The sequence below is a fragment of the Phocoena phocoena genome, chromosome 4, assembly GCF_963924675.1.
Source record: "Phocoena phocoena chromosome 4, mPhoPho1.1, whole genome shotgun sequence".
NCBI lineage: Eukaryota > Metazoa > Chordata > Mammalia > Artiodactyla > Phocoenidae > Phocoena > Phocoena phocoena.
The window spans coordinates 87,481,012-87,507,261 of NC_089222.1; the positions used below are offsets into that span (position 1 = coordinate 87,481,012).

Consider the following 26,250-nt stretch of genomic DNA (forward strand, 5'->3'; position numbering starts at 1 on the left):
ACCTAGCTTATTGTTTATATTAATATCTTCAAGGTAGTCATCATAAATATTTTCCAAATTTTACCATTACTTAACAAGTTATAAAGAGTAGTCCAGGATTTGATCTCCTCAAAGCACATACATCCACAGTTTCCTCTTCCTTCACGATTCAAAAATGACTAAGTAAAGTGTTAGTTTCTGGCTTAGGTATCATTCCTAGCCAGAACTAAAATAAAGAATATAAAACTTGTAATTTTCCATCTCTAGAAAGGAAGACTCAATAGTGTGATAATGTTGTTCATTTCATCAAATTAAGATTATCACAATCTGGGGCTTCCCTGGTGGCGCAGTGGTTGAGAGCCCGCCTGCCGATGCAGGGGACACGGGTTCGTGCCCTGGTCCAGGAAGATCCCACATGCCGCGGAGTGGCTGGGCCCGTGAGCCATGGCCGCTGAGCCTGCGTGTCCGGAGCCTGTGCTCCGCAATGGGAGAGGCCACAACAGTGAGAGGCCCGCGTACCACAAAAAAAAAAAAAAAAAAGATTATCACAATCTGAATCAAATAATGATAGAATTTTGGAGGGAGGTGGAATTTTACAGAATAATTTAAAAAATTCATCTGGAAACAAACTGTGAGACTATGCATGACAACTTTTTTAAAGTGAAGAATTTTACAATTAGGTAAGTATTAAACATTTAATAAGCCTTAGTAATTAAAATACAGCTGCTATTAACAGGGGAATACAAAGTAAACCAAAGAAACAGAAGGGGCACAAAACAGATCCATGTATGACAATTTGATAAACATGGCAATAATGATCAAAGTGGCATATCCATAATATTCTTCAGTATTAAAACAAAAATTTTAATCTGTACTTGTTAACTAGAACAATGTCTAGTTAAGAGAAAAAAAATAAGCCCATTACAGAACTGTATTGCTGTATAATCCCTCTGTAGTTTTTCTTAATATGTGACTGTATATATGTATGTTAGAAGCATGCCTCTGTGAGTGTTCACAGGGTACTCCACTCCTCTCTAAGATCTTGATCGAATTATCTTAAGCTTCCAATTCTATAGTCTATGAAAACCCAAAGATATCTCCTCAAAATTTCTGAAAATTTCTGGAGTTTTCTTCCTCATAATCTCTGCTGCCTCCTCATAAATATATAACAATTTCTTCTTCTTAGACAAGGGGAGCGCACAAGGAATATTACGCTGTGTAGTTCACAACTCTATGAGATCTAACAGCTACCCATATCTCCTCACTTTTCCATGTTTCCTGCTTAATTTTTACCACTTGTCTGCATTATAGAAATTCAGCAAGCAGCCTTTAATGCTTGGAGTTGCCTTCTGGGTGTCTCATTCTGTACTTTCAAGTAGCTTATCTTATGATTTTTTCTAGGCAAATATAGTCTTCTCTTCAATATAAATTTCAATCAAAATGTTCTTTACTATGCGGCTGCTTCCCACTAGCTATCTACCTTACGTTTGGTAGTGTATATATGTCCATGCTTTGTGACTGCCTGGAGGGGTGGGATGGGGAGGGTGGGAGGGAGGGGGACGCAAGAGGGAAGAGATATGGGAACATATGTATAACTGATTCACTTTGTTATGGGGCAGAAACTAACACACCATTGTAAAGCAATTATACTCCAATAAAGATGTAAACAAAAAAAAAAGAGGAAACAAACAAAAAAATTGTTCTTTAAAACTATACCTGAAGTCCTGGCAGTGGAATTATGGGTATTCCCTTTTTCTAAAAAATATAAGCTCTATACTGTATCATATTATTTGAATTTTTCACAGTGATAATATATCACTTTTATAAGCTACTTTCAAAATTATTTTTCCCTCTAGCTCATGAAAGCTAAGAGAATGTTTAAGAATATTCCACAGTTTTCTACACTTTTCAGTCCCTGACAGTAAATTCACAAAACCAAAATTAAACTGGGGAAGTAGATCCATATTAGGTTCTATTGGCTCCACTCCCTTAGTCTTGTCACAAGATCAAACCATTTCTATCTCCTACTGTCTTCTAAGAAAAAGTATGTGAAGTGGGCTAGTCCATAGAGAGCTCATCAGCTCACTTCTATTTAATTCATCCAGAGCCCCCCTGAAAAAATTAGACCTGTGAAGGGTGCTCTAGCCTCACTAGGGCACATGAAGAGATTTGTGAGCTCCACATTGTTGCCAATGATCAGAAGCCAAAGCAGTGCAAGGATGTTCATTACAGACTTTTCTGCACAGTTGGGTATGAATCCGAGGAGGAAGAAGGACAATGGGTGGTGATAATAATTTGTGATATCCAGTTGAAACCAAGGGGGATAGCCTCTCTATATGAAGTCACTACTATCAGATATCTGATGTTTTCATCTCTGGCAAAATCTGTGCCACTGTTGATGTTAAATTAATATTTTATATTTGTTTCTTCAAAAACATAGGTAAGCTAGTTGGAATGTCTGGAATATTTACCATCGTCATTATGGGACTTTTTTTAAATTCTACAAGTTTTAAACCAGGAGTTGAAGCACTTCTTCTTGAGTGAGTGGCTAACATATTTTCACTTTGTTTCGTACATTAGAAGTTATAATATTGTAATAGTAACTACATCTATGTCTACATGGTCAAAATAAGATACTGACTTGAAAACTAGCTACCTAAAACCCGTTCTAAAAACTCTGTTGCCTGTGTCCTCTAAACCTCCATCTTTAAGCAAAATTTGTAACCTCACTTTGAGTTCATGTTGACTCTATTTCACCACTAATTCCCTTAAGTCTCTGACCATATTACTCAGTAATGTTCAGGCTAATCCCCTAGACAGGGGCCAGGATTAAAGTAAGGCAACTGAGACCTTCATCTCAGGCACAAAATTTAAGAGGGTGCCAAAACACTCAGTAATCAAAGTAAATATTTTAATGCAATATTTTAAAATTGAAATTAATACAAAAAATCCATGGTGAAAATACAAAATTTTAAAAGAAAGATCAATATTACTAACAGTTCCTTTTGCCTCAGGCTCCAGTATGGGTCAGTTTGGCACTGCCACTAGAATGGAAGACCAATATTTTAAGGACAGTGAAGAGAAGCCATGCAAAGCCAATTAAAAGATTAAGCTGGGGCGTTTAAATACAATTGGCAGTGTTAAAAAAGAAAATAGAAGAGTACAAATTGTGCCTTGCTCAAGGGCACCCAGCTGAGGGGGTGAGTGGAAACTGTCAGTCTTGAAGAAGGGGTACTTTCTGTAATGTTCCAATACATGGGATGGGAACTTGGCCTAAATCACACAATGGCAACATATTAATATGTGTTAACAGAGGGCCTGAACATAATCAATGATTTTTTGGCTTTTGGGAGAACATTATGGAAGATGAAATGAGTTCAGAAGAAGCTGAAAAGTATAGGATTTTATAGGATTTGAGAGCACGTCACTAAAATTTCCTGTCAATTACAATGGAAGCCAGTTGTACTAGCTGCTAGGCAGCATTAATTGGGCCACCACTGTAGGAAGCATTTAAAATGTTATGCATTTATTTATATATATGGGAAGTGATTCTGAAGGCTCCCTTCATTCTTGCTGTAACTGAAAGCTGGCTCTCCCCTGAAGACATTATTTCCCTCATGTTCCTTAAAGGTTATAGTGTCTTTCTCACCTGCATCCCTGGTGCTATAAGCCTAGGGTTGAGGTGGGTGATTTTTCTGTACCTCAGTCATTTCTATATTATTTTTCTTATTCTTCCCCAGAGGAGCCCAGTTTTGAAGCTCATACCATCAGATTATACCATCGGCCACCCTCTTGGTTGTAGTTATCTCTAGAACTCTGAGTCACACTCTCCATTTTGTGAAGATCTTGGCCCCTGTCTCACTGCGACTCTCTCCAACATCATGCTATCACCATCCTTAGTGGCATCAATCAATATTCACACAGTTGATCCTACTATTCCCTCACCTTTCCATTCCAAGACTTCCTTTCCTCCTGTGAGCACATCTATCATTCCATTTCAGCCACCCACTTTATGCTCATACAAATAATAACTTCATAATCTCAATTTCAAGAATCTTACTATCTAAAATATAATATGTGTCAGCTCCTACTCTCCAAGACAGTAGAAATCTAAGATAATAATGGTAAATCCTACAAGAGTCTACAGCAGGTCCATGCTACTCTCTAAGAGAGGAGGCGCACCATCGCCCATCTTTTCAGCTTAACCCCCTAGGACCCCAATTCTAACAATTCTGTTGTCACACTGAGAATATAACACATTGAACCTATGATGTTTTCTGATCCTCACCCACCTCACTTCCTCCTTACCCAGATCATTTCTTTTCTTTAAAACCATCTAATAACTTCTCATTTGGCTACAAGTCAAAGTTGTTTCAATGGCAAACAAATGATATGTTTGTCCCCCTGTTACTTCTGTGATTCATTTCTACCACTCTCACCCTCACCCACCCTGCTGTAGCCACACTTATTATTCCTCAAATATACCAAACAGGCTTCCTGTTTGGGCTTGTGTTCTTGTGCTTCTGCTCTTGAAATGTGCTTCCTTTATATATTGGCATAAGTAGCTGCCAGTTTCATGCTTCTATTCATACATCACCTTGTTAGAAAGAAATTCCCCAAATAAGAGATAGTTCCTTGTCAACCCATATAATTCTTCTTAAGTCATATAGTACTACTTGGTTTATTTTTAATTTTTAAATTTTATTTTAATTTTGTTTATTTTTGGTTGCATTGGGTCTTCGTTGCCATGTGCGGGCTTTCTCTAGTTGCCGCGAGTGGGAGATACTCTTCACTGCGATGCAAGGGCTTCTCATTGCAGTGGCTTCTCTTGTTGCTGAGCACAGGTTCTAGGCACGTGGGCTTCAGTCGTTGTGGCTCACAGACTCTAGAGTGCAGACTCAGTTGTGGCGCTCGGGCTTAGTTGCTCCGCAGCAACTAAGGGATCTTCCCAGACCAGGGATCAAACCCATGTCCTCTGCATTGACAGGTGGATTCTTAACCACTGTGCCACCAGGGAAGTGCCAACCTGTATAATCTTTTATTCTTGGCAAATTGATGTCCCTAAAATGTCCAGACCATAAGGTCTTATCATTCCTCTAGGCTAAGGGCTGTGCAACATTGAGATATAAAAATGACACAGATGCCTAGACCTATAGTATCAAAATCTATGAGGGTGAGAGCATGGCATATCTGATTTTAAAAAACTCTTCCAAGATGTTACTTATATACAGAAAGGGTTGTGACCTTTTGCTCCTGTAAAAGGTCTAGATTTGTTAGGATAACTCATGATCACCAAATAAAGAAAACAGACTTAAAAGAAAAATTCAGATGCTTTTTTCTGTGTGCCTGACTGATTGAACACACACACGTACATGCGCACGTCTATTAGATGGATTGGGAGCTTGGTTATTCAGCTCATATCCACTCTGAATTTGGTGGGCATTGATTCCTTACAGAATCTGGTTTCCCCCTCATAAGATTTCTCCCATTAATTTCTACCATATATGAAAGAGTCTTGATAACTCTTCAATATATGTCACTTAATTGATTTGATTACATTTTGTGCTAATCTCAACAAGACTGAGATTTTTGATATTTGGAGACATTTTCCCACAGCGTTTCATGTTGAAATTTTCTCTGGTAATGCCTAGGTATTTATGTTTCAGGGACAGAGTCTGGCAGCATATGGGTAAAACCAAGCTCTTTTTCCTCTCATAAAATGGTGTTCATGTACCCTTTTAATCTTTTCCATTTATTTTGCTACACATATAATGTCAACCTTAAATACATGAAATATACAGAAAGATAACATGAAGTTTTAAGTAGCTATGGTCCCAACACCCAAAAAATGACAAATACTCGTGTCTGAGTGTACTTTTTCAAACTGCTTTGCCTGCAGCTGATGAGAACATGAGCTTTGGGAATGATGCAGAGTTTTCCTGGGCTCTGGAGTACTTGAATAAGTACAGACTCAGAAATCACAAAAGGAGAATCTACAAAGGGCATTCATGTGAATAAAAGATTCATTCACATATTCTAAGTGCTAGCTAGATTTTGGGCAAAGGCTTAATCCTATCACTATGTAAATCAGACTAGTAGTTCAGTATTTCCTTTTAAAATAAACAATTTTAGATCTTCCTAATGGTACAAGGACTTCACAATCAGTATTTTCCAGCTACTTGAACCATAGTGCCTGAATGAGTTCTGTCAAATAGTATAGCTACAACCTAACATATCTTTCAAAGTCAACCCAAATAGAAAGACACTAATTTACATTCAGTGTAAGCTGGTTAAAATTGCTTTAGAAGTATTTGTTTACTTGCCTTAGTGCTCCTTTCTCCCCAGTTAAATTATAAGCCCCTTGAGTGTTGGTGAATGCCTTATTCATCTTTATTTTCTTTATAATGCCTAGCACAATGCCTTAGACAGATAAGTCTTGCATTGAACATGTTAGATTAATTAACTATATTTAAATTTTTTTCTAAAAATGCAGATTCTGGAGTTGTCTATCATTTGTTGCTTTTCTTATGGTGTTCACTTTCATTGGACCTCTAATTCCTGCACATACATATTTATATATATCATTTTCTGATATATATTATTCATTAAATATCTACTTAACACTTGTTGTTTTCAGGTAAGAAAGTCATTTGAATATTTCTATTTATAAGACATTGACTAAGCCTGAAGACATTCTTTAAATGACAGAAATGTTTCATACCTTAGAATGAAAAATTCACTCAAACTTTCCAAGGAATCATCAGCAAATTAGCACTCAGTGTTTTATTCAATTTTAACTGCATTTCAAAGCAATGCAAACATGTTGTAAAATTTTTGAAAATTAGAAAAAAGAAAAAAACTTCTCATAATCTTACTACCTAGAGGCAACGACTACTAACATTTCATATATTTCCTCCAGTGTTTTTTATTGTTTTTTATTCTATGAGGTTTCATGAAGTTAAACACCTATCATAAATAAAAATGTTATCTTGCTTTGTTCACTTAATATTATATATTAGTATAATATATATATTATATAACAAATAACTTACTCTTTAAAAAGTATAGTTGGAAATTGCTTTTTAAAAATCAGGGAAGGACAAATTGGTAGACTGGGATTGATATATACATGCTACTATGAATAAAATAGGTAACTAATAAGGACCTACTGTACAGCATAAGGAACTCTACTCAATGCTCTGTAATGGCTTATACGGGAAAAGAATCTAAAAAAGAGTGGATGTATGCATATGTATAACTGATTCACTTTGCTATACACCTGAAACTAATACAGCATTGTAAATCAACTCTACTCCAATAAAAATTTTTTAAAAAGAAAGATAACCTTTCTTTCCTCCTAAATTATTTTTCACTATTATTTGATATCTGCTCTGTTCGGTGTTCTGACAATTCTGGCATTCTGCCATGTTACGTTATGTTATGCGATGTTATGTTTAGTTACTTTTAGGTAACATTTTTCTAGCTTTGATTCAAAAAAAATTAAAAATAAATTAAATGATCATATGTCTAATAAATAAATAAATAAAAATCATATGGAAGTCCTCCTTGTAAATGTCTTTTTTTACCTAAATAATTTTTGTAGCCCCCTTTCCAGTGTTAAAAGGCAGAAAGCAATCTGCTTATGTAACTGAAAAGGAGATAACATAGAAGAGGAAAACCACCAAAACAATTCTTTAATCTCCATCACCAAAATTGTTAACATTCTACTTCCATCTAGGAAGATTAGTTGGGACTCAACATCAAGTCAGCCAGTGCCAAGTAAATGGAAATTAGCCCCAAATTATCAGATACAGTTAGTGTAAAATATAAGAATGATCTGTTACTAAAAGAAGAAATAGAAATGAATTAACTGATACTGGGCAGATTCAGTAAGATTAAAATCTACAAAGAAAAAGAAAGAGAGGACATTATTTTATCTCGTATTTATTAGATTTGCTTTTATTTGTTTTTGAGATCTAGAATAGAGTATATCTACAAAACGTCTCTAACACTTTTTTTTCCACCTGGAGAAGCACCACTCAAAGGTGATGTGGAATTACTCCACTACTTTCCTAAGAGAAAGAAAGAAAATGAATAATACAATTCTCTTGGTATGGAATGCCCTTCTGCCTTCCTTTTGTGCCATACCAACAGAGTGTGAAAGATGGTTCTTTGGTCTGAGAGTTGGCAGTTCCACAGGGAATAGACTGGAACAGCATAGAATGGGATGGAAAGAAATTTCTATGACAAAAATAACATTTTAAAATCTGTTTTGTCTTTTAGACTTCTGGTCTTTCTATTATTGAGCCCTCTTTTGTCTCGACTTGGTCATGGTTTCAGCTGGCGCTGGGCATTCATTATGGTCTGGAGTGAAATGAAAGGGATTCCTAATATAAACATGGCTCTTCTGCTTGCCTACTCTGAATATTCTCTTGGATCTGAGAGGGAGAAATCTCAAGTAAAGAAAGATGTGGTTTTTTATTAGAATATTTTATGAAAACTGTTTCTGTGTACTAAAATATGCTTTTGTAGTGAGATTGCTCAACCCCACTTGGAATGTGGGAGTGATTTAGCTATGATGGTAAAACTGGGGAGGGGAAAAACAACTGGCAACTTTCCTCTTCTCCATTCTAGCTTAAGGATTCCTAAATCCCTTCATCGCACTCCTAAAAGATAGGTTTATTGTACAAGTTAAGAGAATTAAAATTTATAAGTCATTTAAAATATTATCTGATACAGAGTATGCACTTAATAAATGTTTCTATTTTTATTTACTTCTAACACCTACTCAAGAAAAGCAGAAACCTACTTATAATTGGCTCTATTGTCTTCTGTAACTTTATGAGGCCACATTTAGTAATGCTAGGAACCGAAACATTTTGTTTATTAACGGAAGTTATCTCTAAGATAGAACCCCCAAACTCTGCCTAACACAATATAATGGGTATGACTCTCCCTCTACCTCATCTCAAAATAAGATAATTTCAAGGATCTCTTTAAGAAATTTTCTATGCAGACATCACAACACATCTAATACTTCCATCGTGGCTTTTTTTTTTTTTACATAAATTCCAAGAGTAAAGGGAACAGTACAAAGGCCATTATTATGTATAATCCAAACATTAAAAAACTAAATATTCAAACACTGCTTTCTAAACCAAAGTATCTAATATTACATGACCTCTTCCTTCTTTTTAACTTATCTCCACCTGCCTGAATAAAAATCAGCGGCATCATCATACATCCTGACCAGTATAATGGTGAACATTGCACGTGGATATGGGTTCTGAAATTTTTAGTTGGTTGCTATTTACTGTGTAACCATCCACAAGTTATTTCATTCCCACCACCTCACCCAAAGTGTCAGTTTCCTCACTCCAAAACAGATTTAGTAATGATACCAATCGTTTGCTAATAAATATTTAACAAGTAACTTTCTCAGAGAGGGGGAGAACCTAAGTTGTAGTGTTTGCCAGTTTCTGTTGTGTAATCACTGGCACCAACAGGAATATCAATCTGCTCATAAACTTCCTGAAAATGTAATGATCAGCTCTCACAAACTTGTATGAGCCAGGTCTATCTGGCTATATCACTATCTCCACTGTCTCAAAGGGTTATTATGATAAATTGAAAATATAGCTAAAATGCTTAACACATTGTTTAGCATACAGTAAATGTACAATAAATCTGAGCTATGATGATGATGATGATGATGATGTTGCCATGAAGACTTGCTTTCATATAAAACTTTGGTAAATAAAATCATTTGAGAGATGTCTCAGTAGTAGTTAACTAGTTGAGAAGAAAGTAGCACTCCTTACTTAATTTAATTTAGCTGAATCTTACAGCTAATTTATTAATACTCACAAAGAGGCACTACAATGAAAGCTTAAAATTTTAACTTAATCCTCTCTCTACTACTCACAAGTTCAATGACTAAACTGAATATGTTCCAAACAAGTACATAAAAATATGTGAAGCCAAAACTGAGAACTAAGAGGAAAAATAAACAAACTATATTTGGAGACTTTAACACTCCTTTTTATATTTGTTCAACAAAGTGTAGAACTAGATAAAAAATCAGCAAGGTTATGGAAGAACTAAGCAACACCATCAACCAACAGGATCTAATTGACATTTATAGAATCGTATCAACTGATACAGAAAAAGCACTTAACAAAAATCAATATCCATTTATGACAAAATCTCTCAAAAAGTAGAAATAGAAGGGAATTTCCTAATGTTGATAAAGAACAGTTACAAAAAAATTTACAGGTGGCATTATAATTAATAGTGAAAGACATTTTCACCCTATAATTGGGAAAAATCCAAGAATGTCTACTCTTACTCTTTTTATTAAACATCATGATGGAAGTTCTAGCTTGCTCCATAAGACAAAAACAATAAAATAAAGTAAAGGAAAAAAAACACATGAATAATGAAAAGGGAGAAATAAACTATCCTTATTTGCAGATAATATGATTATCTATATAGAAAATTCCAAGGGTCCTCAAAAAGAAGAGAAAAATAGCTCTACTAGAACTAATAAGTGAGTTCAGCATGGTCTCAGGATACAAGATAAGTATAAAAAATCAAGTATTTCTATATACTACCAATTGATACAAGGAAATTAAAATTAAAGATACAATTCCACATACAACCATTCAAGAAATAAAAAGCAAACGAACTAAAATAACAAAAACAATTTTGAAAGAGAAGGAAAAAATCAGTATACCCAATTCTAAGGCATTATTACAGTTATAGTCATGGAGATTAGATAGTATTGTCAGAGAGACAGAGACACGTGGAACAGAACAGAGAACCCAGAAATAGATCCACACAAATATCCCCAACTATTTTTTTTTTTTTTTTTTTTTTTTGCGGTACGTGGGCCTCTCACTGTTGTGGCCTCTCCCGTTGTGGAGCACAGGCTCTGGACACACAGGCTCAGCGGCCATGGCTCACGGGCCCAGCCGCTCCACAGCACGTGGGATCCTCCTGGACTGGAGCACGAACCAGCGTCCTCTGCATTGGCAGGCGGACTCTCAACCACTGCGCCACCAGGGAAGCCCCCCAACTATTTTTTGATAAAGGTGCAAAAGCAATTCAATAGAGGATGTCTTACAAATGGTGCTGAAGAATGGTCATTCATAGGCAAAAAAAAAAGAACATTGACTCTAAGTCTCACATCTTTTACAAAATTAATTATACTGGGTCACAGAATTAAATACAAAATGTAAAACTAGAAAACTCTTTTTTAACTTGGAATAAAATCTTTGGGACCTAGCATAAGGCAAAGACACCAAAAGCATAATCCATAAAAGAAAAAAAAGAAGAAATTATACTTCATCAAAATTAAAAACTTTTAACAGTCCAATGGGCAGAATACAGGAAGAGACATTCCACAGAAGAGGATATACACATGCCAAATAAGCACAGAAAGATGGTCAACATGATTAGCCACTGGGGACATGCAAATTGAGACCACAAAAAGATATCTCTCTATTAGAAGGGCTAAAATGAAATATGGTGATGAAACTAAATGTTGGTGAGGATGCAAAGAACCTGGACCACTCATACATTACTAGTAGGAATATCAAATAGTACAGTCACTCTGGAAAAGAATTTGGCAGTTACTTAAAAAAAAAATTACGTACACAAAGGAAGGGACCTAAAGGGCCTGGGTTAGCATGGGCGCTTCTGGCCCAGACACATAGAGCTCCCAATGCTAAGTCTGTCAAGGTCAAGGCTACAGCAACTCGACAAGACTTCCCACTATCCTCAAGTCAAGCAGTTATTGCTGGGAACTTGGAGGTATCAAAAATTCGTGCCAGAAGACAAACTGTGCCTGTCCCTTAAACATTTGCCTTAAGGGCAGCTCCAGAGCACTACGCTCTGTTTCTGAACCAATCCATCTGACAGCAGCCTGGTGAAGCTGCCTCCTCCACTCAGTCTCCTCCATCAGGAACCATTTTCTTCTTTGAACACCATCAGGGACACCCACAGCAGGGGCTGGGGGTCCAGTCCAGCGAGAACCCAGGAACTCAGAGATTTCTCCTGATTATGTCACAGAGTGCCAAGGGTAGGACTAGAGCTGTGTGGCTGACAGGGTCTTGGTTCTCCAGCTGGGTGTCAGCCCTGAGCCTCTGAGGTGGGAGAGCCAAGTTCAGGACATTGGTCCACCAGAGAACTCTCAACTCCTCATAATATCAATCGGCAAGATCTCTCCCAGAGATGTCCGTCTCAATGCTAAGACTCAGCTCAACTCAACGACCAGCCAGCTCCAGTGCTGGACACCCCATGCCAAACAGCTTACAAGACAGGAGCACAACCCCACCCATTAGCAGAGAGGCTGCCGAAAATAATAATAAGTCCAAAGAAACCCCAAAAGACACCACCAGACATGGACCTGCCCACCAGAAAGACAAGATCCAGCCTCATCCACCAGAACACAGGCACTAGTCCCCTCCACCAGGAACCCTACACAACCCACTGAACCAACTTTAGCCACTGGGGACAGACACCAAAAACAGCGGGAACTACGAACCTGCAGCCTGCAGAAAGGAGACCCCAAACACAGTAAGATAAGCAAAATGAGAAGACAGAAAAACACACAGCAGATGAAGGAGCAAGATAAAAACCCACCAGACCTAACAAATGAAGAGGAAATAGGTAGTCTACCTAAAAAAGAATTCAGAATAATGATAGTAAAGATGACCCAGAATCTTGGAAATAGAATAGAGAAAACGCAAGAAACATTTAACAAGGACTTAGAAGAACTAAAGATGAAACAAGCAACGATGAACAACACAATAAATGAAATTAAAAATTCTCTAGAAGGAATCAGTAACAGAATAACTGAGGCAGAAGAACAGATAAGTGACCGGGAAGATAAAATAGTGGAAATAATTACTGCACAGCAGAAGAAAGAAAAAGCAATGAAAAGAATTGAGGATAGTCTCAGAGACTTGTGGGACATTAAATGCACCAACATTTGAATTATAGGGGTCCCAGAAGAAGAGAAAAAGAAAGGGACTGAGAAAATATTTGAAAAGGTTATAGTTGAAAACTTCCCTAATATGGGAAAGGAAATAGTCAACCAACTCCAGGAAACACAGAGTCCCATACAGAATAAAATCAAGGAAAAACATGCCAAGACACATACTAATCAAACTATCAAAAATTAAATACAAAGAAAAAATATTAAAAGCAGCAGGAGAAAAGCAACAATTAACATACAAGGGAATCCCCATAAGGTTAACAGCTGTTCTTTCAGCAGAAATTCTGCAAGCCTGTAGGGACTGGCAGGACATATTTAAAGTGATGAAAGGGAAAAACTTACAACCAAGATTACTCTACCCAGCAAGGATCTCATTCAGATTTGACAGAGAAATTAAAACCTTTACAGACAAGCAAAAGCTAAGAGAACTCAGCACCACCAAACCAGCTTTACAACAAATAATAAAGAACCTTCTCTAGGCAGGAAACACAGAGAAGGGAAAAACCTGCAATAACAAACCCAAAGCAATTAAGAAAATTGTAATAGCAACATACACATCAATAATTACCTTAAATGTAAATGGATAAATGCTACAACCAAAAGACATAGACTGGCTGAATGGATACAAAAACAAGACCCATATATATGCTGTTTATAAAATACTCACTTCAGACCTAGGGACACATACAGTCTGAAAGTGAGGGGATGGAAAAAGATATCACATGCAAATGGAAATCAGAAGAAAGCTGGAGTAGCAATTCTTGTATAAGACAAAATAGACTTTAAAATAAAGACCATTACAAGAGACAAAGAAGGACACTATATAATGATCAAGGGTTCAATCCAACAAGAAGATATAACAACTGTAATTATTTATGCACCCAATATAGGAGCACCTCAGTACATAAGGCAAATGCTAACAGCCATAAAAGGGGAAATTGACAGTAACACAATCATAGTAGGGGACTTTAACATCTCACTTTCACCAATGGACAGATCATCCAAAATGAAAATAAATAAGGAAACACTTTCTTCTCAAGTGCTCATGGAACATTCTCCAGGATAGATCATATCCTGGGTAACAAATCAAGCCTTGGTAAATTTAATAAAATTGAAATCATATCAAGTATCTTTTCCACCCACAGCACTATGAGACTAGATATCAATTACAGGAAAAAATCTGTAAAAATTGCAAACACATGGAGGCTAAACAATACGCTACTACATAACCAGGAGATCACTGAAGAAATCAAAGAGGATATCAAAAAATACCTAGAAACAATTGCCAATGAAAACACAATGACCCAAAACCTATGGGATGCAGCAAGAGCAGTTCTAAGAGGGAAGTTTACAGCAATACAATCCTACCTCAAGAAACAAGAAACATCTCAAATAAACAACCTAACCTTACACCTAAAGCAGTTAGAGAAAGAAGAACAAAAACCCCAAAGTTAGCAGAAGGAGAGAAATCATAAAGATCAGATTAGAAATAAATGAAAAAGAAATGAAGGAAACAAGAGCAAAGATCAGTAAAACTAAAAGCTGGTTCTTTGAGAAGATAAAGAAAATGGATAAACCATTAGCCAGACTCATCAAGAAAAAAAAGGAGAAGACTCAAATCAATAGAATTAGAAATGAGGAAGGAGAAGTAACAACTGACCCTGCAAAAATACAAAAGATCATGAGAGATTACTACAAGAAACTATATGCCAATAAAATGGATAACCTGGAAGAAATGGACAAATTCCTAGAAAAACACAACCTTCTGAGACTGAAGCAGGAAGAAATAGAAAATATAAACAGACCAATCATAAGCACTGAAATTAAGACTGTGATTAAAAATCTTTCAACAAACAAAAGCCCAGGACCAGATGGCTTCACAGGCGAATTCTATCAAGCATTTAGAGAAGAGTTAAGACCTATCCTTCTCAAACTCTTCCAAAATATAGCAGAGAGAGGAACACTCCCAAACTCATTCTACGAGGCCACCATCACCTTGATACCAAACCAGACAGAGATGTCACAAAGAAAGAAAACTACAGGCCAATATCACTGATGAACATAGACGCAAAAATCCTCAACAAAATACTAGCAAACAGAATCCAACAGCACATTAAAGGATACTACACTATGATCAAGTGGGGTTTATCCCAGGAATGCAAGGATACTTCAATATACACAAATCAATCAATGTGATACACCATAATAACAAATTGAAGAATTAAAGCCATATGATCATCTCAATAGATGCAGAAAAAGCTTTTGACAAAATTCCACATCAATTTATGGTAAAAACCCTCCAGAAAGTAGGTATAGAAGGAACTTACCTCAACATAATAAAGGCCATATATGACAAACCCACAACCAACATCGTTCTCAATGGTGAAAAGTTGAAACCATTTTCAGTAAGATCAGGGAAAAGACAAGGTTGCCCACTCTCACCACTATTATTCAACGCAGTTTTGAAAGTTTTAGCCACAGCAATCAGAGATGAAAAAGAAATAAAAGGAATCTAAATAGGAAAAGAGGAAGTAAATCTGTCACTGTTTACAGATGACATGATACTATACATAGAGAATCCCAAAGATGCTACCAGAAAACTGCTACAGCTAATCAATGAATTTGGTAAAGTAGCAGGATACAAAATTAATGCACATAAATCTGTTGCATTCCTATACACTACTGATGAAAAATCTGAAAGAGAAATTAAGGAAACACTCCCATTTACCATTGCAACAAAAAGAACAAAATACCTAGGAATAAACCTACCTAAGGAGACAAAAGATCTGTATGCAGAAAACTATAAGACACTGTTGAAAGTAATTAAAGATGATACAAAAAAATGGAGAGATATTCCATGTTGCTGGATTGGAAGAATCAACATTGTGAAAATGATTATACTACCCAAAGCAATCTACAGATGCAATGCAATCCTTATCAAACTCTCAATGTCATTTTTCACAAAGCTAGAACAAAAAATTTCACAATTTGTATGGAAACACAAAAGAACCCGAATAGCTAAAGCAATCTTAAGAAAGAAAAATGAAGCTGGATGTATCAGGCTCCCTGACTTCAGATGATACTACAAAGCTACAGTAATCAAGACAGTATGGTACTGGCACAGAAACAGAAATATAGATCAATGGAACAGGGTAGAAAGCCCAGAGATAAACCCACACACATATGGTCACCTTATCTTAGATAAAGGAGGCAAGAATATACAATGGAGAAAAGACAGCCTCTTCAATAAGTGGTGCAGGGAAAACTGGACAGCTACATGTAAAAGAATGAAATTAGAACACTCCCTAATACCATACACAAAAATAAACTCAAAATGGATTAAAGACCTCTTATAAGGCCAGACACTTTAAAACCCTTAGAGGAAAACATAGGCAGAACATTCTATGACATAAATCACAGCAAGATCCTTTTTCACCCACCTCATAAACAAATGGAAATATAAACAAAAATAAACAAATGGGACCTATTGAAACTTAAAAGCTTTTGCACAGCAAAGGAAACCATAAACAAGACGAAAAGACAACCCTCAGAATGGGAGAAAATATTTGCAGATGAAGCAACTGACAAAGGATTAATCTGCAAAATATACAAGGAGCTCATGCAGCTCAATATCAAAAAAAAATAACAACCCAATCCAAAAATGGGCAGAAGACTTAAATAGACATTTCTCCCAAGAAGATATATAGATTGCCAACAAACACATGAAAGGATGCACAACATCATTAATCATTAGAGAAATGCAAATCAAAACTACAATGAGATATCATCTCACACCAGTCAGAATGGCCATCACCAAAAAAGCTACAAACAATAAATGCTGGAGAGTCTGTGGAGAAAAGGTAACCCTCTTGCACTGTTGGTGGGAATGTAAATTAGTACAGCCACTATGGAGAACAGTATGGAGGTTCCTGAAAAAACTAAAAATAGAACTACCATATGACCCAGAAATCCCACTACTGGGCATATACTCTGAGAAAACCATAATTCAAAAAGAATCATGTACCACAATGTTCTTTGAAGCTCTATTTACAATAGCCAGGACATGGAAGCAACATAAGTGTCCACTGGCAGATGAATGGATAAAGAAGATGTGGCACATATATACAATGGAATATTACTCAGCCATAAAAAGAAACTAAATTGAGTTATTTGTAGTGAGGTGGATAGACCTAGAGTCTGTCATACAGAGTGAAGTAAGTCAGAGAGAGAAAAACAAATACTGTATTCTAATGTACATATATGGAATTTAAAAAAATGGTTCTGAAGAACCTAGGTGCAGGACAGGAATAAAGATGCAGACATAGAGAATGGACTTGAGGACACAGGGAGGTGGAAGTGTAAGCTGGGACGAAGTGAGAGAGTGGCATGGACATATAGACACTACCAAATGTAAAATAGATAGCTAGTGGAAAGCAGCTGCATAGCACAGGGAGATCAGCTCGGTGCTTTTTGACCACCTGGACACTTGGGATAAGATGCAAGAGGGAGTGGATGTGTGGATATACGTATACGTATAGCTGATTCACTTTGTTATACAGCAGAAGCTAACACAACACAGTGAAGCAATTTTACTCTAATGAAGATATTAAAAAAATAAAATAAAATGTTAAACCTTAAAAAAGAGCAAGAGAGGGAGACAGAGACAGACAGAAAGAGATAGGGAACAAATTACTGATATCCATAATGAAAAAGAGAACATGACTACAAATTATACAGTTATTAAAGTAGTAATAAATAGAAATTATGCATAACTTTTTGTCAGAATAATTTAATATCTTAGATGAAAATGGTTAAACTCCTCAAAAACACAATTTACCCAAACCGACACACAAAAAAATAGAAAATCTGAATAGCCCTATATCTGTTAAAGAAATTGGGTATATAAATTAAAACTGTCTCACAAACTAAAAGCCCAGATGGCTTGACTGGAAAATTCTGCCAAACATTTAAGGAATAAATGATAACAATTCTACATAAACTCTCTCATAAAATAGAAAATGATGAAGCACTTTTTTATTTTATGTGGCCAGCCCACTCTGATATTAAACCCCAACAAAGATAATTACAAACAAACAAAACAATTAATTAAACATGATGCAAAAATTCTTAAAAAATATGTAGCCAATTAATTTTAAATATATAAAAAGTATGACATTATGATCAAATAGACTATCCAAAAAATATGTCCAGAAATATTAGTTTAACATTCAAAAAACTATTTGTGGAATCTAAAAAAACTGAGCTCATAGAAACAGAGAATATATTGGTGATGGCCAGAGGTGGTGAGAGGAGACGGAGGAAATGGATGAAGACAGCCTAAAAGTACAGACTCCCAGTTATAAGGTAAATAAGTTGCCAAAGAAAGTAAAACCTCCATTTTTACCTCACACCATATGTAATAGTGCTTAGAGATGCATCATAGACATAAATATAAAATCAAAAGCCCTAAAACTTCTGAAGAAAACATAAGAGAATACCTTTGCAACCTTGGAATAGACAAAGGGTTTTTAGATCAAAAAAACAATAGTAATTGGAGTTCTCAACATTAAAAATGTTTGCTTACCAAAGGATAGCTTTACATAAATGGATAATGTAAGTCTGAGAGGAAATAACACATATATCTGATAATGCACATTTTTCTGTATTTTTCTAGTGAAATATAGCTAATTTGCCATGTTGTGTTAGTTTCAGGTATACAGAAAAGTGATACTCTTTTCCAGATTCTTTTCCATTATAGGTTATTACAAGATATTGAATATAGTTCCACGTGCTATGCAGCAGGTCCTGTTACTTACCTATTTTATATATAGTAGTGTGCGTATGTTAATCCCAAACTCCTAATTTATCTCCCCCCACCACTGCTAAACCCTTTGGTAACCAGGGGTTTGCTTCCTATGTCTGTGAGTCTATTTCTGTTTTGTAAATAAGTTTATTTGTATCATTTTTTAGATTCCATACATAAGTATATCCTATGATATTTGTCTTTCTCTGTCTGATTTACTTCACTTAGTATGATAATCTCTAGGCCCATCCAAGTTGTCGCAAATAGCATTATTTCACTCTTTCTCATGGCTGAGTAATATTCCATTGTGTGTATATATATATATATATATATATATATATATATATATATATATATATCTTCTTTATCCATTCATCTGTGGATGAACATTTAGATTGCTTCCATGTATTGTAAATAGTGCTGCAGTGAAGACTGCTGCACCTGTATCTTTTCTCATTAGAGTTTTCTCCAGATATATGCCCAGGAGTAGGACCATATGGTAACTCTATTTTCAGTTTTTTAAGGAACCTCCATACTGTTCTCCATAGTGGCTGTATCAATTTACATTCCCACCAACAGTGTAGCTGGGCTCCTTCTTCTCCACACCCTCTCCAGTATTTGTGATTAGTAGACTTTTTAATGATGGCCCTTCTGACTGGTGTGAGGTGATACCTCATTGTAGTTTTAATTTGCATTTCTCTAATAATTAGCGACATTGAACTTTTTGTCATGTGCCTGTTGGCCATCTGTATGACAATGCACTTTTATCCAGAATATATTTTTCAAAATTTCTACAATGTTATAATAAAAGAAAATCAACCCAATTTAAAAAATAGGCAAGGGGCTTCCCTGGTGGCGGCGCAGTGGTTGAGAGTCCGCCTGCCAATGCAGGGGACATGTGTTCGTGCCCCGGTCCGGGAGGATCCCACATGCCGTGGAGCGGCTGGGCCCGTGAGCCATGGCCACTGAACCTGAGCGTCTGGAGCCTGTGATCCACAACGGGAGAGGCCACAACAGTGAGAGCCCCGTGTACCACAAAAAAATAAAATAAAATAAAAAATAGGCAAAAGAGTTGAACAAATGTTTCAAAAAGAAAGATATATACCACTAAGCACATTAAAATGTTTAACATTATTACTCTAGGGGAATGCAAATTAAAACTACAATGAGAAACATAATATTCAATTTAAATGAAGGTTTTAGAACTGGCAAATCTCACCTATAGAAATAGAAATAGGAAGAGTAGTTGCCTCGTGTCGGGTGGGGATTGATTGGAGCAGCACTGGAGAAATTTGGAAGGATATGAGAATATTCTACATCCTGATAGGACTGAGGGTTATATGCGTGTATGCACTGTCAAAACTTATCAAATGATACATAAGTACATTTCAATGTGTGTAGATTGTACCTTGGTTTTTCTAATTACCAGTGTTTGGGCTGCACCCTTGAAGAATTAAATCAGAATATTCAGTGGCACCATCCTGGGCACCAATATGTTAAAGTTTCTCTGGTGATCCTACTGTGCAACCTTGAAAGCCTCTGGTATGGTTTCCTGCGCTGTCTCTAACCTCCATTTGTAGCCAAAGAATAGAGGACTGGCTAAGAGTTTAAAATAAGTTCTGGAAGTTAGAATTCCATAAAACGATGGAAGTATGTAGTATCAAATTGAAAAGTGTCACTTCATCTGTCCATGGAGATTAACTTGGGATATAAGTGGAGAAAAAAAACAGGTGGCACCAAAGGCATCAATTGCTCCTCCCTGCTGGCAATGAGATGCCAGAGAGGCAAAGTATGAGGTGGAGCACACATACCAAGGCCTCTGAGTTGTCCTCTTTTCCTAAGTGGAGAGAATTATTTCATACAGATGTGCTGATAATGTTGAGCAGAGAACTGTGTGGCTGTGTACATGGAGGTGTGTATGGTGGATGAGAATTGGTGAAGCACAGGTATATTTCCAGGGCTCAAGACGTGCAGTAATGGAATTTAAGAACAAGTATTTTCTCCTAATGTCTTCATATGTACATAAATATTTGTCAAACCATGTGTCCTGATTTTTGGTTTGGTTCCAGAAATGTGAATGAAACACGTGCAAGAAGATAGAGAATCCCCAGAGTACTTGCATCATGTCTGACATCCAAATTCCCCTCTGCCATGAGTATCTATTGACATAGTACATCCTAGCTTAATTTACATTGGTTAAATATAGAGTATATTATATGACATTGTGATGAAAACTCACTCTTTTTTTTCTATTCCAGATATTATTTCATGGAGTGTCAGTATCCTTAATTAGCCTGATTGTCAATAGATTTATTTTGCCAATGGCAGTTACTAAACTCGGTAAGCCCTGCAAATTCATATTCTGAGTGAAGAGAAAAATATTCCCAACATGCTAAAGAATTGTTAATAATGAAGAAAGAAGCCATATAAATACAAATCAGTGGTGTCTAATTGAAGAGGAAATTGGATCTCTATGTAAAGTCATATGAATTGTTTAGGCCAATAAGCTTGTTAGGCCAATAAGCAATAATCTTGAACCCCAGTGTTCATCGAAGCACTATTTACAATAGCCAGGACATAGAAACAACCTAAATGTCCAACGATAGATGAATAAATAAAGAAGATGCGGTACATATATACAATGGAATATTGCTCAGCCATAAAAAAGGAATGAAATTGGGTCATTTGTAGAGATGAGGATGGATGTAGAGTCTGTCATACAGAGCCAGAAAGAGAAAAACAAATATCGTATATTATTAACACGTATATGTGAAATCTAGAAAAATGGTACAGATGAACCTATTTGTAGGGCAGGAATAGAGATGTAGACATAGAGAACGGATGTGTGGACACACAGGGGGAAGGGAGGGGTACAACGAATTGGGAGATTGGGTTTGACATAAATACACTACCATGTGTAAAATAGATAGCTAGTGGGAACCTGCTGTATAGCACAGGGAGCTCAGCTCCATGCTCTGTGATGACCTAGATGGGTGGGATGGGGGGCAGGGTGAGAGGGAGGTCCAAGAGGGAGGGGATATAGGTATATATATAGCTGATTCACTTCATTGTACAGCAGAAACTAGCATAACATTGTAAAGCAATTTTACTCCAATTAAAAAAAAAGATTACTTATTTACATTAGTCCAGTTTAAGTAAAATTATACAATAAGTTTATTCAGTTATTTGACAAACTTTTTGTTAAGAGCCTCTTATATGCCAGTCACTATTCTAACTGATAGTGATACATTATGAAGACAAAAAAGATTTCTGAGTTGATGGAGCTTATGTTGGAGAGAGGAGAAACAGGCAGTAAACAAGTCAAATAAGGTAATATCAGAGAGTCATTTTTGTATAAAAATAAACAAACCACATATAAATAAAATAGAAAACACAACAGGTAATAGATTCCTGAGGAAATTAGAAAATGAGTGTGTTCAAGGAAAGAAGGTAAGGTGCTGGGACCTTCAAGAACAATGCCAATAGTGAAGGAAGTTCAGATGGGAGAGGTAGGGAAAGAGTTAGATAATGAAGGACCTTGAATTTTAAGATTTTATTCTAAGGGATAAATGGATTTCTTGGTTGGTTTTAAGCAAGTAAGTGTAATTTTATGAATAAGGTCCTTAACTTAAAAAGACAACTCTCGTTCTGTGGATAGCTGATTGGGAGCTATGAAGAGAATAGAAGCAGAAATACCAGTTTTAGGAGGCAACAGCATTATACAATATGACTGTTTCAATCCCCTACTTTTTAACAATTGATAAATTGAAATCTAAAGAGTTAAAAGTTCTCATCTAAGGTCACATGGCTTGATAACGACAGTTAAAGAACTAAAAACAAATTGCTCTAATGTTTTTAATCCATTGTATTCTTAACTGCTTTATCACCCTTTCTTGTTACACACAGAGTTTTCATTCATATGGCATTTTGTAACCAATCTTAAATTTCATCTTTATGGATAATATTGCACCTTCCTCCTCATATTTGCAACAAAATCTTTTCTTCCATTTACTTTTTTAATTTTCTGAACCTTAACATAGTAAAATGGAAAAAACAGATTAAAGAGGTAAAATTTTTCAATTTATCAGATGTTCTACTTAGTAGCTAAATAAACCTAAAATTCTTAGTGTGGAGCATCTGTTTACTTGCACTGAGAGCAGTGAACATTTGCTCATGGAACATTACTGCTTTCCAAAGAAACTTCTATGGCTCAGAAAAAGGGAATTTGTGTCTGGTAGTAAGATTCCTTCAAACATTGAGGTCTGGAGATATATATACATACACACACACACACACACACACACACACACAGAGTTAATCCTTGATCAACATGAATTTAAACTACGCCAATCCACTTATAAGTGGATGTGAATTTTTTTAATTAAAAAAAATTAATATGTACTTCAGTATAACACAAACCTGCTTATTGAATCTGAGGATGCACAACCATGGATATGAATGGCCAACTATAAAGTTATATGCGTGGAGGGTTGGCACCCCTGACTCCCATATTGTTCAAGAGTCAAATGTATACATCTGGAGATAAATAAATATATATCATAAATACTTATATATATGACCTTATGTATAGGTGGGAAATATATGTATATATCTACACATACACTGTGTACATATATGTATATCTATACCTCCTGCATATATCTCCTACACATCTATATGTATATTTTATATATATCATTAAAATGATGATGTCTACTATTTATAAAATGTGTTCTTTGTATCAAAGGTCTTCATGATGTCACATCAACAAAGTATAAATCACTGTATTATACATTTCAACACTTTCAAGAACTAACCGTATCTACAGCCTCTGCACTCAAATTTGACAAAGATCTTGCTAACGCAGATTGGAACATGGTTGAGAAAGCAATTATACTGCAAAACCCATATGCAGTAAGCAAGTAATATCTTTTGTTTATTCCTTCAAAGTGGATATGATTGCCCTTAAATAAGTATAAATGTTATAAATATTAATTCACAATTCTTAGGGATTTTTATGACCACTATGGGGCAAAGTAGAACTGACAACCCCTTTGAGTATAGCTAGTATGTATTGTAGATTCAAAAGAAGGACTAGTGTATTGGAGCTGCCTTTAAAAGACAGCGTAGGGCTTCCCTGGTGGCGCAGTGGTTGAGAGTCCGCCTGCTGGTACAGGGTAGCCGGGTTCGTGCCCCGGTCTGGGAGGATCCCACATGCCGCGGAGCGGCTGGGCCCGTGAGCCATGGCCACTGAGCCTGCGCGTCCGGAGCCTGTGCTCCGCAAAGGGAGAGGCCGTAACAGTGAGAGGCCCACGTACCACAAAAAAAAAAAAAAAAGAAATATATATATATATATATATATATGTATATATATTACTTTGTAATATAAAATAGAATTCAAAGCCAGTGTCATACGATTAGATGTGGTGAAATGTCACCTCCTGCTTCTGAGATATGCTTTAGAATCTCCATGTTCAGACTTCTAATTCATATATGAGTTCATAATTCATTAGCAGTCATGAATGCCACAAGGAGAAATAATAAAAGTTGTCCTGGTATCTGCTCAATGCTTCTTCTGGGTTGCCATCTCCTATATTAAGTCCAATTTTCATTGCAATGTTTCTCTGCATCAAACAATATGAGGGGTCAACTTCTATGACTGTAGACATAATTGGTTGCTATGAAATAGGATTTCTAAAACTCCATTTAAAATCCTCTAACAGGTGCTTGAAGCTCCAGGTGGGGGCTCAGAATCAAGCCTTGTGTCTGCAGGAATATTGCCAGGATTTCTGGATAAGAAAAGTACCAAGTCAAATCTAAGGATTTTTTATAGTAGCTCCCAATATCTGATTGTGGCCTTTTGTTAATCTGGCTGCATCAGAATCACTGGGAAAGCTTATTAAAAAATACGGATTGATTTCCCAGCCTCTACCCAGGAGATTCTGATGCAGATGGTCTGAGGAGGGTCCCAGGAATATATATTTTTAATCCATTTACCCAGCTACTTCTAACGCAAAGTCGGGGTTGAGGTCACCACTCTGGTATTTGATCTGTTTCAGAAGGCAGATGATTAAACAACTACATTCTCCTCTTTATGCTGCTGACATGAGGGATATTCTAGTGTTATAGATAGAACATTGGCTTTAGACTCAGAAAATCTGGGTTCATATCCTAGCTTTATCACTTAATAGATGCTTTATGATCTTTATATAAACCTTTTATTTTATCTAAGCTTCAACTTTTTTTCATCTATAAAATGGAGTTATCCATATACCCATTTCCTAACAGCCACGTTCACTTTTTATTCTACCTCAAGTGATTAGTTTAAAGCAGTGGTTGTCACACTTTAGCTGTAGCAGAATCATGGAATGGGTTTGTAAAAACACAGATTGCTGTCCCATCTCCCCACAGTCTGTGATTCAGCAGGTCTGTGGTGGTGTTTGAGAATGTGCATTTCTAACATTACCCAGGTGATGCTGCTGGTGCTGGGGAGCCACACTTTCAGAACCAGTGGTTTAAAGTGTGATCAGCAATGTAGTAGCTTTCATAAACTTTTACCAATGCCATGAAAGGTAAAAATATGATATAACTCCTTCCCCCCAAAGCTGGCCATTATGTTACCTTCTAGATGACTGTGCAAATGATGAGAAAACTCATCTGAACATTTTTCTGTATCTAGCAAAATTTCTATACTTTTTTAAACCAAAATGGTATGTGAATTGCTTGAGGTTTATGCTAAACAATGTGTTAATGTTCATGTATTATTTTTGGGTTTTGATTTGTGTTTTATTTAGTTGGACCAAGAAGAAAAAACAGAACATCAAAAAGTGAAATGTCTACACTGTAACAAGGAAATAGATGAGACCCTTAACATTGAAGCAATGGAGCTGGCCAAGAGGCGTCTCCTGTCAGCACAAATAGTTAGTATTTTATTACACACTTTTAAAATTTTTGTCCTACCATTTATATCATTTGCAAATATTATTTTACCATTCAGTAGGTTGTCTTTTCATTTTGTCAATGGTCTCCTTTGCTAAGTTTAATTAGGTCCCATTTGTTCATTTTTGCTTTGTTTCCTTTGCCTTGGGAGACAGATCCCAAAAAATATTGCTACGATTTATGTCAAAGAGTGTTCTGCCTATGTTTTCTTCTAGGAGTTTTGTGATTTCCAGTCTTACATTTAGGTCTTTAATTCTGAATTTATTTTGGTTTGTGTTGTGAGAAAATGGTGTAATCTCATTCTCCTACATGTAGCTGCCTAGCTTTCCCAGCACCTCTTATTAAAGAGACTGTCTTTTTCCATTGTAAATTCTTGCCTCCTTTGTCATAGATTAATTGACCATAGGTGCATGGTTTTATTTCTGGGCTCTCAATCCTGTTCCATTGATCTACATGTCTGTTTTTGTGCCAGTACTATACTAAAAAAAATTAAATTAAAAAAATTAAATTATTGGCTAAAATTATACTG

General features: G+C 36.1%; 1 protein-coding gene across 1 annotated transcript in view; it reads left to right on the top strand.

The window, feature by feature from the left end:
- The window catches only part of SLC9C1 (solute carrier family 9 member C1), a 94,453-nt gene that overhangs the window by 24,457 nt on the left and 43,746 nt on the right, over positions 1-26,250 (top strand). The window contains exons 7-12 of the mRNA XM_065875864.1: positions 2,420-2,519; positions 6,473-6,616; positions 8,263-8,437; positions 21,041-21,122; positions 23,530-23,696; positions 25,577-25,702. Of these exons, the coding sequence (XP_065731936.1) occupies positions 2,420-2,519; positions 6,473-6,616; positions 8,263-8,437; positions 21,041-21,122; positions 23,530-23,696; positions 25,577-25,702 (794 nt within the window). The remainder of the gene's footprint in view (positions 1-2,419; positions 2,520-6,472; positions 6,617-8,262; positions 8,438-21,040; positions 21,123-23,529; positions 23,697-25,576; positions 25,703-26,250) is intronic.